Here is a 14924-nt window from a genome sequence, read left to right as displayed (position 1 = left end):
AAGCAGAGACCTGAAAGGCCATCGGTGTTCATCAGCAGCCACCCCTTATCTTGAGATACTTTTTGAGCACCTACTGGGGTAGAGAAGTGGTGAAAACCATATAACCCTGTCTTCATTGGGGTTACAAACACAAAATGACTATATAACACATCAGAAAGTGATGTATGCGAAGAAAAAACCCAAAGCAGGGATGCTAGGGACCACAGAGGTGGAATGACGTAATGTCTTGAATTCACTTTAAAATATTGAAAGTGGAAACTTCTTAGTGAATTTTAAATATTGAAATGAAAAAAATGAAACAGATACAGATGAGGCAAGAGTGGTAAAATCTTGAATCTAGGTGTTGGGTAGTTAGGCATAACACTCTTTCTCCCTTTTTATTTAAAGATCTCCTTAACATAAAAATAAAGGAAAAGAAAGGCAGCAGATGAGGGGACAGACTGATGGAGGTGGGGTAGAAGGACAGGACTCTGGTCAGGTGGAGCTCGTCAGTGTGAGATGCCTCTCGGCCCCTGAGGGGGCACGACATACAAACCTGGACTTCAGGGGGTACTTCAGGGGAGGCAGTCTGGTATAGAGAGAAATGTTGGGGAATCCAGCACGTAGGAGGCATTGAAATCATGGGTTGGATATCCTTTGGGAGTGAGTATAGATCTGAGAGAGAAGAGGACACAGGACCACACTCAGCGTCACAGAGTTTGGATCCTGAGGAAATGAGGCATTCCATTCCATGAGACTGTCAGATCGCCTTAGGGCCAAATGGTGAAAGTGTTCCCAGGCCCAAGGGAGCCTGCGTCCTACACTGGCCAGGGGTCAGGTGAGGAAAGGCCTGGGTGGTGACCACAGGGCTTTGTGTGGTAGAGGTCACATAACAAGAAACTGTATTCACTGACCAACTTTGGCAAGTCTTAACATTTTCATTTTGCCCCAGTGGTTTCAAGTCTTTGTATTTAAAAAAAATGAAATAAACCATTAAAGATATAGCGACTTCATGCCTGATGCCATGGCCATGGCTACAGTCAGAGCTGCCCTGGGCTTCAGTGAGCACCTGACGCTCTGCTCTCCCTGAGAGCATCCACCCCACACTCCTGCTCCGTTCTGATGGCACCACTCCTCAGGTGCAATGAGACGGGCACTGTGCCACGTGGCTTGGGGGTCGCTACCTGGGAACCCCAGTGCTTTTCTCAGACTCTGCCCCCTGGAGCTCCCCCAATCCCTGCAGCACACCCGCATGGCCTCTGGGCTCTGTGCACCTGGGCCTTTTACAGGTCCACAGGTGCCCCCGGGTCTTCTGCCTTTTCTATTCCCACTGCCTGCACTGGCCTCTTGCCCCTCACCTCACTCCCTCACTCTGCCGGCCTGGTTGGCTCCCCGCAGCACTATGTGACTTCTAGCAGCAGTTTGTCTTCGTGTCCCTAACCGTCCTGAGCAGAACAAATCATTGCCACATTTTGGGTTCCAGAGAATATCTGTGTGTTTTATATTGTCCTTTGGACCTGTGTGCTGATGAGAACGAAGTGAGATAAAACATGAATGTTCTGGGCTCCCATGATATCCCCGCTATCTGGTTCTCATAGCTGTATCACTGCTATTTGCCTCTTCTCCCACACCCCACATGCCACACCACCATCTCTCTGGGGGAGGGAGACTCACTTTCATTTCATACCCCCAAGTGCTTAACAAAATAGGCCCAGTGTGGACCCTGGAGTTAGATGGCCTCGGTGCAAATCAGAGTCTGTCACTTAACAAGCCACTTAATTTCTCTGAGCCTCAGTTTCCTCACTTGTAATGTGGAAATGATAATAGTATCTACTTCGTTGGATTGTTGAGTGTATTCCATGAGGAAATGCTTGGACAGCATTTAGAACAGTGCCTAGCACCGTAAGTGTTAGCTGCTATTGTTATAATTATTAGATAATAGTAGAGAGACAGAAGGGTAGATGGACAGGTGGGTAGGTGGGCTAATGGCATACCTTTGTAATCCTGGTGCCTGCCCCATTCTTGGCTAATCATAGCTGCTAGTAAGTGTTGGCTAGATTGAAATCTAGTGAAGTGTCTCCTTTAATAGATACCTAATTCCAATAATGGACAAATAAGTGATTCTGTATCTCACTAGATATCAGACACTACATGTTATTTTGCGAAGTATTCTTGATGAGACAGGAAATTTGGTAGATGGTGTCTGCTCTCTTTCTCTGCCTTCTGAAATTCAACCCCAACCCCTCTTCCTTATGAATTTTTTTAACTGTCTTCAAGCAAAAATAATATTAAGTTGATATCACTTACCCTTCTTTGTTAAGAACATTAAGACTAAAAAAAATAAAAATAAAAGGTAAAAGTCATGATTGAGTCATTTGCTCTTCTGACTCTGAAGGCATCTGAAGACCAGTTTTCACAGTGCTTTTTATACAAGTATAGTGATAATTTACATTCCTGGGAAATTTGCTTTTTCATTTACGCAAACCTCTCTTGCTTAAATATTCATTCACCTGGAGAAAAATAACCTGGCATAGTTTGATACTTCTAATCTAGGATAAAATAATTGTAAAGATTCCCTCTCAAAATCATGAAAAAGTAAAGCATGTTGCTTATGTAAAGTTTCTGGCTTAGAAGAAGAAAAATAGGTGTTTTCACTTTTTTGTGTGCAGACACCTCATTCAGAAGCTCTCACCATTCTCGGTTCTCTTGTCTGCTTTCCAAATACCTACCGGGACATCCCTTTACTGCAGTCTGTGCCAGAAGTCAAGAAAGTCATCACAGGAACTGAAGATGTCAAGGTACCGCATGTGTTTGATTGAATCTCAAGTTTAGCATTTTATAATTCTAGCTATGTGGTCCTCTCTTCCATTATCATACATTGATCTACTTATCCCTGAAAGTTCTGCTTTATTGTTTAAATCTTTCAGTAGTTATTGTTGTTGTTATTTTTTCCAGAAGGCTTTTTTAGGGGGATTAAACATATTAGACTCAGAGCATATGGCAGTTATAACTGATAGGCTCCTCGGGTGTTTTTTATTAGACCTGTTTATCATGCCTATGGATTGTAATTATGTAATGAATCATTCTTTGTAATAATTTTAGGTTTAATTGTGTCACATAGTGCATCAAATGAGTTTATAAGAAATAATTAAAGTTAGCCAAATATTCAGTCCCATTGTTAGCCTGATTAAATACTACTAATAATTTGAGATGTCAAGTTATTAATTCTTTAGAGAATAAAAGTAAGCATTTGTTCTCCCCTTAGCTGACTTTGGGGCAAACAAAAATGTTTTTCAGATCTCAGAATCAATCTATCTAATTATGGTACATAATTATAATATATAATTTAACATACAATATATAATCTAATTGAAGTAAAAGAAAACTGAGCTTTTCCTATCTGAAGTCTCAATGGCTTTGCTAGGCTGGCTTACTTGCCCAGGGAGGCCCTGGCTGAGACAACCACCAGCCTGCTCCCCCAAAACCCTGTGTTTCCTTCCCCCCAGGTTCTCCCTGTTGGGAGCCTCTCCAGAGCTCCCTGGTCCTTCAGTAGCTCCTGACTGCCTGGAACACAGTCAGACCATGTGGGAAACCAACTACTAAACAAAGTTTTTATTTTACTTAATTTTGTGTTTTTAGCATTACCTCATAAATATTTTACTGAAGAATGCCACAGAGGAACCAAATGAATGTGCAAGGTAAATGTTGACTAAAAGGTAAATTATTTTAGGATTTTAAGATACAAATTTATGTGTAAACAGTTAATGTTAAAAAAACAACACTCTTCCGCATTATTCGTACACACACTAAAAGGTATAGTAAGAATTATGTCAAGAAAATGCTTTACTTAATTTTTTTAATGTGTGCCATTATTAAGTGAAAACAGTAAGGTACAGAAGATTATAGCATGCTACATTTTGTAGGAGAATAAACAAGATTACGAATATATACGTGTATTCCCTGTTATTTTTTTAATGAAGAAGAAAATGGAAGGATAAACCAAAAACTTATAAAAATGGTATATGTATAGGTTAGTAATTCTCAACCAGAGGTGATTTTGTACCCCAGGAGACAGTTAGCAATGTCTGGAAATATTTTGGTTGCTTCTGCTAGGCATCTGAGGCTGCTAGCGGTCTATTACCAATATAGAGGTTTTCTGAGCCACCTGTATAATGAAAAGTTGCAACCTGTCCTTCCAAGGTAAAGCCCAAAGCTGGGAGCAGTGGTGGAGGGGAACAGCAGTTTCTCATCCTCTGCCTCCAAGCTAATAAGCTCAGCTCAGCCTCCTGGCTGCCTCCAAGGAGTCAGCTCATGCCCTGCTCTCTCTCTAGCAGCCTACCAGCCATCACTGCCTTATTAGCTCTTTGATGATTTTTAAGGGTTTCTGGGTTGTGGGGGTTCTTTTGTGGTTTTTTTGTTTTTTTTTTGGAGGGGGGATTTGTATTTTGACTACCTTCTTCAGTGGTCTTCAGTGGATGGCTTAGTCTACCTTTTCTAGTTTCCCATTACCAGAAGCTATAAATTCATTATCAATTTGTTCATATTAGAGTAACCTTGAATTTGGGGATGAACTCACCTTGGTTTATACAGTACCATGTCTGATTCGACTAACATTTTGTTCAGGAAAGTTGCATTTATATTTATGGCCTATAATTTTCTTTCCCCATCCTGTTCTTATCAGGCTTGATTCCAGGGTTAGATACTATCACAGAATGACTGAAGTATTGTTTCATTCTCTGTAGTCAGCAAGAATTTTTATAACATTAGAGTTCATGCTCCTGCGTATTTAGGATTTAGACCTCGATGGTAAAACTATCTAGGTCTAGTCATTTATTTATGAGAGGGTTAACCATTGACTTATTTTCTTCCATGATTTTAGGAATATTAAGGTTTTCTTTTCTTTTTTTTTTTTTGTTTACAGCTTAGATAAACTAAACTTGTGTAGAAATTTGTCCATTCCATCTGAGTTTTGAAGTACGCTGGCTATCTTGTGTCTCTTTCACTCCAAGAGTTTTATGCACTTCTTAATCCCTGACCCTATTATATATTCTCTGATTTTTGTCACTAGTCTTGCCAAAGATTTGTCAACTTTGTTAGTCTTTTCAAAGAACATACTTTTGTCTTTGTTCAGCCTCTTTATTCTAATTTGTTTATATTTTCTACTTTCTGCTCTTTTTTCTTTCTTTCTTCATATTCTGTCATTCCTTTTCTTTTTATCAGCATATTTATTCTGATATAGTAATATAACAGTATACTAACTCAGCGTACTAATTCAGCTTTTCTTCTTTACAAATGTCAACATTTAAGTTCGTATATTTATTTCTAGATGCTACATCATCTGAGTTCTGTACGTTTGATATGTAATATTTTTCCACTACAGATTTTTTCCTGTTTCCGTTATGATTCCTTCACTGAGTCATGATTTATTTAGAAATATATTTAATTTCTAAACATATAATTGTTTTTATTTATCTTTTTGCTGCTGATGTCTTAAAGGCATCACAGATCCAATATGTTGTCTGCCAAGTAACAGTCTTTGAAATTGTTGAGATTTGCTCTATGGCCCAGTAGATAGTCAGTTTTTGCAAATGCCCTGGGTAGGCTTGAAAAGCATGTATATACCATTTCTTCAGTAGTTGGGTGTACTGCTCTAGATGTGTACATTTGATTAATTTTTTAATCATGTGTTTCAAATATTTTACATCCTTTCTAATTTATTTACCATCTTAATCATTTACTGAGAAAAATTGGTTAAAATCTCCCACTGTTATGGTGCATTTATCTATTTTTCCTTGTATATCTGTCAATCTTTGTTTATATATTTTGAAGCTATATTATTAGCTGTATAGAACTATAGAATTATCAAATCTCTATAGAGAATCATATCTCTTAATTTATGTAGTGACCCTATTTACCTCTAAGGATTTTTTTTCTCTTAAAAACCACTTGTCTCATATTGATTCAGATATTTGTAAATAATATTTTCCATCCTTTTAAATTTAACCTTTCTATATACTTCTCTTTAAATGTCTTTGCAAAAATTGTACATTCTTTATTTTATATATTTATCCTGTCTGATCTTGATCTTTTAATTGAATCTTTAGTTCATTTACATTTACTGTAGTTACTGACATATTTGGCTGTATTTCTTTCATTTGCCTTTATATTTTGTTATTTGTCCTTATCAATATTCTCTCATTTTGTCCCTATTCTTGCCTTCATTCTTCCCCTCTCCTTTTCTTCCTTCCTTTCTTTGATTCAGATGATTTTTTCCACATTCCATTTATTACCTGTATTTTTGCAGAAGTCATAGACTCTCAGATTTTTTAGAATTTGCCTTAGAAATTTTTGTGCATACTTGTCTTACTAATTCTGAATTAGTCTGCCTTTACCCTTTTCCTGAACAATGCCAGTTCCTTAGAATATAATCTTCTGATTTTATTCCTTTGTCACCGCGGCTGCTCCTGTTCTGTTTCTCTCCTCCACATAACCTCTGAGTGTTAGAGTGACTCGAGGTTTAGGGCTGGTCCTCTTCTCTCTCTCTGACTCTCCTAGGTGCTCTTATTCATGCTAACCAGACTTTAAATACCACTGAATTTATGATACTGATGATACTGAATTTATTTGCCTGGCCTCTTCTGTGAGCCCCCTATATATTCAGGCTTATGTATTAAGCTTTCTACTTTATATCTCAGCTTGGATATCTTAACACATACAAAATTGACACAACCACAGCTGAACCTTTGTCTCCTGACCATCCCTCAGACTCCATCTCAGTAAAGGGCACCACCATCATCTACCCAGATTTTTAACCCAGGAACTTGGGGAAAATCCTTGATTGCTCCTTTTCACTTACCTGTCACATTCAAACCTTTAACATGTCTTGGCAATACCTTCCCCCCTCCCTTTTTTCTTTACTGTAGAAAGCCAAATTTCTGTGGAGTGAAAAATGGAATAGAAATGTGTATGGTATGCTCTGTCTTTATCAGCTGTGTATAAAACATGGAGTTAGACAATGAAATTGAGATCATGCAAGTGCAGATAAGCAGAAATATGACCAAGATTTCAAATAAATGGAGGATAATTATGAGAGAAGATAGTTAAAATTACGAGTGATAATGTAGAAAAGTTAAGAAAAAATAGTAAGTTTCTGTTACATACACTGGAGTGGTGTGAGATGGCAGAGTAGCAAACAGTCTCCAGAGAGTGGGTTGGCATACAAAGGAGGGTGAAGGTGGTCCTGCCATTAGCTTAAAAAAAAGTCTTGAGAGATAGAACCCATTTGGGATCACAAAGGACACATTTGGGATACAGGGAACTTAACTGACAGAAACTCAAAGCCAAAAGGAATACCTGAGAGTACCAGAATAGGAAGATGCTAAATGGGAATGCTAAATGATAAATTTCAAAGAGAGAAAATAGCATTGAAGAGCTGCGATAAGCTAGTGTGGCTTTAAAACTCGAGGCAGGTGAGAGTAGTTCACATTATGAAACCATTTTATGGGTCACAAATGTTCTCTGCTGTGCAAGGCTAATAGTTACAGAGTAATGCAGGTGTTCCTAAGAAATGAGAGATCTTTGCTCTTAATGAATTACATTTAACAGATAGGTTAATGGGTTGTAAAAAAAAAAAAAAAAAAAAGTGTGTGTATTAATACACAGAGAGAGAGAGAGAGAGAGAGAGACATGCAAGCCTGCAAAGGAAGAGAGGCTCTTAAAGTGGTAAAAATATGATTTGGGGTATAATTCCAAGTTAGATAGATTTTAGTGGGTTGAACAATCAGAGTCTGAGTTAAGCTGGGGCAAGATAAAGAGGCAAATAGAATACATGACAGAGAGTGCAGTTTCTGGACTGAGAATCAGTATAGAAATCAGGCAAGAGGAGACAGTTCTATACAGTAAGGAAAGCTGAGGGCTTGAACTGTGTGGAACTGCTGTATAATGCTGGCGTTGGAGAATCCAGGAAGACCAGGCACACCTTATAAACTGGGCTGCATGCTTATCCTGAGTGCATTTTGGCAGAAGGTCACATAGTCTCCAAAGAGCTTTTAATAAATGTGTTCTGAAGCACTTTATCTATCCTAATTTAAAGAGGTGAGAATCCAGTGAAACATGGTGGTTTTAAAAACCTCAAAATATATTTATTTTAATAGCTGGATTATACTGAATACAAAGAACTTGCACTGTGGAGAGCTGAGCAGTATGTTCAGTTTAATTGGCACTGGCACTGTGACCTCTTCTTACAAAGAACAACATATACATACACAGCTAATGTCTGGTTCCGAGTAGTGGCTTGAAAACCCCTTTTGTTCTGAAAGTGAGTAGGTTTGGGAGCAAGTATTTTAATTTTATACCTGGGCATTCAGAAAAGATTAACAGGAATATGATTTTTTGATCATTGCAAAAGATTAGAATATATCAATTTCAAAGATAATCACCACTTAAAATTGATTTATAATTGAAAAAGGTAATTTTTACAGGACTGTGCAACTTGAAGAAGGCTTTGTCCTAACACATTGTTTAAAAGCAGTAACAGTGCAGCTGATTCTGAAAGTTGTATTCCAGTATTTTTTACAATGAAATGTGGGGTTTGTCTTCTGTTCGTAGTAGGTGTTGTATATTTAATTGTAAGAAAAACAATTACAAACTCAATTTCCAACCATTTTCTAAGATTCATGTTTTTGATTCTTCCTCAAAACTCTCTTGAAGCAATACAACGTAATTTAAAGTGTCAGCAAAAATAGCTGATTTGTGCTCTGTGACTATGAACAGGATATAGACCACTTATTTCATTAAATATTTAATTACTAACCAATATCACTATTTCTATTTGTCCTGAAAACTGAACTATTGAGGGTACCTTATCTTTTTCCTCAGGAAGACATTCTGTTAACATATCTATAATTTTGGCCACTTTGTAAAAAAGATTTAAAATACTTTGTCACTTGAAAATACCAAGAAAATATATTAAATTTTTTGAGAGTTTCCCTCCTTTTCCTTCTTTTTCAAAAGATGCATTGCCATTTGCTCCCTCGGGGTCTGGATATGCGAAGAACTGGCACAGTGTACAAGCCATCCTCAGCTGAAAGAGGCCGTCAATGTGATAGGCGTCACTTTGAAGGTATTACCGATCCGTGATGTGTATTTGACAGTAAGCTGGATCCCAGATAGTCAACCAGTTCTAGTTTGAATTAGCCCATCGTTATTTTCCTGTACGTGAGAGATTTTGAATCAAAAATTGTTTTTCTGAGAGCCATGTTGAACGTTCTGTGAGGCTCCCAAGAGAGGCCACCAACAGCTGCTTCCCCACTGGTGGCTGCAACCTGGCCATCCATAGCCTGAATGTTCCTGGACCAAGCCCTGCGGCGGAGCAGGGTTCCTCTGGTAGCTGGGCACTCCCTGTGGCAAGCAGCACAACTGTCATCTGCTGGTAATAGTGACAGGAAGCTGGGATTTCATGCCCTGGCCTCTTCAGTGGAACTGGGAGAGACCTGACAGCTCCTGGTTAGCGGTCCTGAGTGCTCACTGTCTGACTGGGTCTCGGCACTTTTAGGATGGCTTTCTTCCTTTGCTTTGTTAATGAAAAGAAGAGCTGCCATTCACTGGGCAGTCACGCTGGGCTGGGTTCATGGTAGAGTCTCTATAACCTTCACAACAGCAGCTCTGCAAGGTAGATAGTACCATCCCTATGTCACACCAGAGGAAAGCAAGGCCCAGAGGAATCAGGTCATGAGCCCATAGCCATGCAGGGATAAGCGATGGCCCCAAGAGCAGATCTGTGTAACGTGAAAAACAAAACCTTTGTACATACTCTTAGGCCACTTCCTAAATCAGAGCCAAAATCCTGCCAGGTCCTTTTCTGGCTCCTGCTTACAAATGGTGGTAATAATTAGCACTGCTGTCATTATACCCCCAGAACCAGTGAGTGCCCAGTCCCTGCCAGGCACTGTGCTGGGAGTTTGTGGAAGTTCTCAGCTGTGAGACAGTTGTCCCATTTTACAGGGAGGAACTGAGGTGCAGGAGAGCTAAGGAGCTCATTCCAGGCTCTGGAGCCTGGCCAAGCCAAAGTTCAAATCCTGAACTGTCTGATACCAGCGCCCAGGCTCAGGCCTGCCCTTCTTTACTGCCTGTCATGTGCTGCTATAGTAGTAACCGCCACTGTGGCTGACACTGGGACAGTCATCACCAGCCCATTGACAGCCCCTGTATCACCCTTTGTGATTCAGCCCACAGGGTAACCAGCCGGGGGCATCCCCTGCCCATGGCTTGGCATCCAGCCCTCTGGTCTAGCCCCTGCCTGCTTTTCAACCTCATTTCATGGCAGCCTCCTCACCCACTCCCCTTCCTGGCCAAGCTTGATGCCCTCTGACCACCTGCCTCTGTCACCCCGTCCTGCTGTTCTCTCCTCCTCCACACCTGGGCGTGCCGGTTCTATCATGAGCTGGAGAAACACTTGTTGCTGATCCCTGTGACGAGGAATGGAAAATTGATCGAACCAGGATCAATTAGGAGTGCTCCCTCTGGCCTGAGCAGGGCGCTGACCTTTGTGGTTGCCTTTAATCCTTAGAACCACCCTATGAGGTGAAGGGTTACTGCCACCTCTGCTTCACAGTTGTGGAAAATGAGCTGACTGTGAAGTAAAGAGTTGGCCAGGGTCAAACCCAGGACACCCTGACCCCTTGTCCGGGCTTTTGCACAACTGCAAAAGCCATGGTGAAATATTCACATGTAACTATACTGAAAAAAAAGTTGGATAGCAATTGTATATCTATGCAGAGTCTAATTTTTTTAGTATCCTATTTTCTCAATTCTAAAATCTGTTTTTCAAATGTTGAGTGTAGTGTGGCTTCCCCACCTCTACCCCTTTCCTGGAAAAGCTGTTAATAATTCAGTGGTGTCTGAGAATGAAGGAGATATGTGGAAATACCTATATAACTATCCTTCTACCCTATGTGGTTCTATGTTGTACAGAAGAGAGATGGAAATTGATAACAAAATTAGAAGGATATGAGGGCTTACATTTTGTCGTTGTAGTTTTCCACATTTTCAAAAATTTCTTTACTTTTTCTATAATGATGAGGAAAAACATAACGCACCAGAAAAAGAATGCATGGAGCCTGGACTCTGTCAGGGGCATCCCAACACAGTGCAAGGACTGTCCCATGGAAGCCCCCCGCCCCTGTAGGTGCTCTGGCTCCCCCCATTTTAGAAGTAAGAGAGAAGGCAACTGAAGAAGGCCAAGGAACTCACTCCAGCTTGAATTGCAAAGAAATCAGAGGGCCAAGGTCAGCCAAATCAGCCTCCCTTTAACCATTAGGAATAGCAGAGGAAAACTCATGGATGTAATTCCTGGGACAGCTCCCTGCCTGACTCCCTCTGATGTCTGTGTTCCTGTGCCAGTTGGTACTTTTACTGAAGGAGGTGGCACATAAATCTCAAAGAACTGAGGGCCTAGCAGGGAGAGTTACCACAGGGAACAACTCTAAGAAGAGGGGCCTCAGGGAGGCTCAGGGCTCTGCTGGGAGGAGGCCCAGCCCCAGCAGCACAGGGAGCATGAGCCCTGGAAGGGCTTCCTGCCTTATGGATTCCACATGGCTCTGGGCACCGCTTTGCTGTGACCCTGCCCTTCAGGAACACTTGACAAGGTTGACTTGGGTGTTCCCTCTGATGTGGGAAGGGCATGGTCAGACAAGGCTTGGAAATGCTCCCCAGGGGGCATCAATGAAAACCAGCCAGCAGCCTCAGCAGTAAACAAGAGCAGTGCACTGCATAGGCACCTGGAGATTTCCACCCAGCTAGTTGTGTCTGGTGGGGTAGTGTTGTGGGCAGCAGGGATGGCAGGGGAGTGTTCTAAGCCTGAGCTGTAATTACTTAGGTGTCCCATCCAGGATGTGGGCCAAGGGCACTAGAGTGTCACCTTTGGCTCTGGCTCATGTGAGCTGCCAACCGTGCCTCCCAGGCAGCCCAGCCTGAGCCCCTACCCTCAGCCTCACCTGTTGCTCCTTCTCTTACCCCATCATTAACTGTCTCCTCCTCCTTATCCCACCACCATCTTCAGTCATAGAGTCCTGCTGCCCTAGGGCCATCTCTCACCCGGGCTGGCTCCCTCTGCCAATACCTGAGCCTCCAGGTGGTGCCCTCCAACTACATGGCCCTAGTCTGGCCCCCACAGATCTGTCCTCCAGACTGCCACCACAGGCATCTGTCTGCACAAGGCCTGACCAAGCCACCCACAGACTAGAATACTTAGAATGGCATTCAGGGACATACACAAACAGGTCCCTGGCTGTTGCCAAGATTGTTAGTCTTTCAGAGTAGGGACTATATCTGCCCTGTTCATCTTGTGCCCTATGCTTTGCTTTTCTTTTTTGGCTTAAACAGCATGGGAGTATATTCGTTCATATTGCTGGAAAATACATGGGTATGGAAGAGTGAGGTTGGTTGATCCAGGAGATTAACAGCGTCAACACTGACCTAATTGTCTGACTCTTCTGCTCTGTAGTACACAGAGATGGCTTCATCTTAGGGTGGGATGCCCACAGGGTTGGAGGATGTCTGCCAGTAGGAGTCAGGGTCCTGCATGTCCTTGTTTGGGTTCAGCAGGATTTTCTTCACAGCATTCTAGTAAGGGCTACTGAGATGCATTAGCTGAGGTTTCTCCCTCATCCCTGTGCCAGTGACTGAGGCTGGGAATAAAATCTTCTCATTTATTGCAGCCAGTTAGGGCACATTCCTGGAACTGGGAGAGGGGACTTGCACCTGGAAAAAGATCTACTATTAGTTAAAGAGAGAGGGGGTAATTGACACTGGCCAAGCAACTACACCCTTAGAGAGCATCCGGGAGCAAGAGACCCTCTCTAGTGGGAAGAAGGTGGCGTGTGAGTGCAGAAAGGAATAGTGAGAAGGAGCTAGCAGTGTCTGGGAAAGGGGCACTCCAGGCAGAAGGAGCACCAAGGACCAAGGCTCTGAGGCGCCCATGAACTGGCATATGTTTGAAGAGCAAGATGTTGGTACATGGGGCGGAGTGCGGTGTCGGGGCAGCGGGGGGAGCTGGGGCCTTAGTACTTGTCAGTTTAGCTGAGCCTGGACAGCATTTCCCAGAATTCTTTTCCCCATATGGTTTTTTGGGGGAGTGGGGTTGATTACTTTTTTTATTATTATTTGAGTATAGCTGACACACAATGTGATGTTAGTTTCAGGTGTACAACACAAAGTGATTCAACAACCTATCCCTTCTGCCATGCCTACCACAAGTGCAGCTACCATGTGTCACCATCAGTGCTGGCACATTGTCCTTATTCCATGAATATGTCCTGAGTGAGTGAGTGAGTGAGTGATTTATTCCGCCCCCCCCAGCATTCATGTGGGACTAATACCACCCCACTTGCAGCCGTCCAGCCCAGCCTGGCCTGCCACAGGGCCCTGGTGCACGGAGACACTCTCCCTCTGCATTCTTCCAGGCTAAGCTCAGCTCTCCTTCCCCCCCACAACACGTCCTCTCTGCTGTCTGCCCCCTCTCTCACACCTTACCCCTCTGCCCAGAGGCTTGTTGTCTGGTCTACCAGACCTCTCATTTCCTTGTCATCGTCTTGTGTGCTTCCACATTCCAGATGTAAGAGCCATGCCAGCCTTCTGTTTCCACCCCATGACTTGACCACTGTGATGCAGCAGAAACACACTCATGTTCTTCACTCCCTCAGTTCCATCTTCACCTCAGACTCACCATGTGCTACTCCTCGGGGGGCTGTGCAAGGCATTAAGAATATCATGGTGAACAAGATGTGGAAAAATTAAACACATGAAAGAATAGGCAGACAAATACAGAAGATCAGCTTGATAGCCCTTAATGCCATAAGGGAACTATAAGAGGGAAACAGGATGAAGCTGAAGAGCTGGAGCAGGTGGGCTGCCACTCCTTCAAATGGGCATGGTGGCCTCAGGGAGGAGACATTTAGTGCCATGATCTGAAAGATGTGACAGTGCCAGCAACATGCAGACCTGGGGAATGAGTGTCCCAGGCAAAGCAGGGAGCAAGTGCAAAGGCCCTGGGGCAGAAGCAAGCCAGTATTTGAGGGATTGAAAGAAGTCTATGAGCATCAGGTCATCTGAGGCTTAGAGGCCAGGCTCTGAAGAGCTCCTTGAGCACAGATGCTCTTGCCCTGGGTGTACTTTGTGCCTATCAGGAAGGGGCAGTCAGGAAGTGTTTATCCTATAGAATTCAAATGAATCCCCTTTGCCTTAACTTCTTTGTCCTGTGCATTTACACTGAGATGCTCAATGTTGACTTTTCTGTGTCTATGTGGTCCTAAGGTCAATTGGTATCTGCTTGATGGGACTTGGAGCTCCTGGAGTGGAAATAACTAAACTACATATCCAGAGGTTTCCCTGGACAGGGGCCCAAAATCGGTGACAAACCTTTCTTCTGTAGATAATGAGGTGTGGATAGCAGAGTAGTCCCAGGTTCTGGCCAGGGAGAGAGGTACAGGGTACCTTCATCTGTTTCATCCACCCCAGCCAGTGGACCTTGTAGGCACCATCCCTCCCCATTGATATGCCATCTCACAAGAAATGGGAGCATCCAGAGGACCTTGGACACACACCAGACTCCAAAAACATACTCAAAGTAATTGGATACACCAGAACATATGAATTATGTTCTTGCAGTCGCCAAAGTTTCACATTTCTTAGTACATTACACATGCAGGTTCAGTTTAATTTTAGAAGATAGAAAGTCACTTGCTCAGTCCCTGTTTCTCCAGGTGTGAAGTGAAGATCACGTCTACCTTGCAGAGCTGCTAATGAAGATTTATCACTGTGAAAATGAGGAAAATTCTTGTAAAATGTCCAGCACATAGGGAATACTCAGTAATGGACTACATTTTAATTTCCTCTAATTGTCAAAACTATGATTTGTGCGATCTGCATGAGGCATCTGAAATTATGGT

The 14924-nt window shown here is 42.4% G+C and overlaps 1 protein-coding gene across 13 annotated transcripts in view; it reads left to right on the top strand.

Moving 5' to 3' along the window:
- The window catches only part of RALGAPA2 (Ral GTPase activating protein catalytic subunit alpha 2), a 336447-nt gene that overhangs the window by 191898 nt on the left and 129625 nt on the right, over positions 1 to 14924 (top strand). For all 13 annotated transcript variants that reach the window (XM_032419573.1, XM_032419574.1, XM_032419572.1 and 10 more), the window contains 3 exons: positions 2649 to 2777; positions 3619 to 3677; positions 8992 to 9100. In XM_032419573.1, coding sequence (XP_032275464.1) covers positions 2649 to 2777; positions 3619 to 3677; positions 8992 to 9100 — 297 coding nt within the window. The remainder of the gene's footprint in view (positions 1 to 2648; positions 2778 to 3618; positions 3678 to 8991; positions 9101 to 14924) is intronic.

Source organism: Phoca vitulina, unplaced genomic scaffold (assembly GCF_004348235.1).
Source record: "Phoca vitulina isolate PV1807 unplaced genomic scaffold, GSC_HSeal_1.0 scaffold22, whole genome shotgun sequence".
NCBI classification, from domain to species: Eukaryota; Metazoa; Chordata; class Mammalia; order Carnivora; family Phocidae; genus Phoca; species Phoca vitulina.
This window is presented reverse-complemented; position numbering and strand designations above follow the sequence as displayed.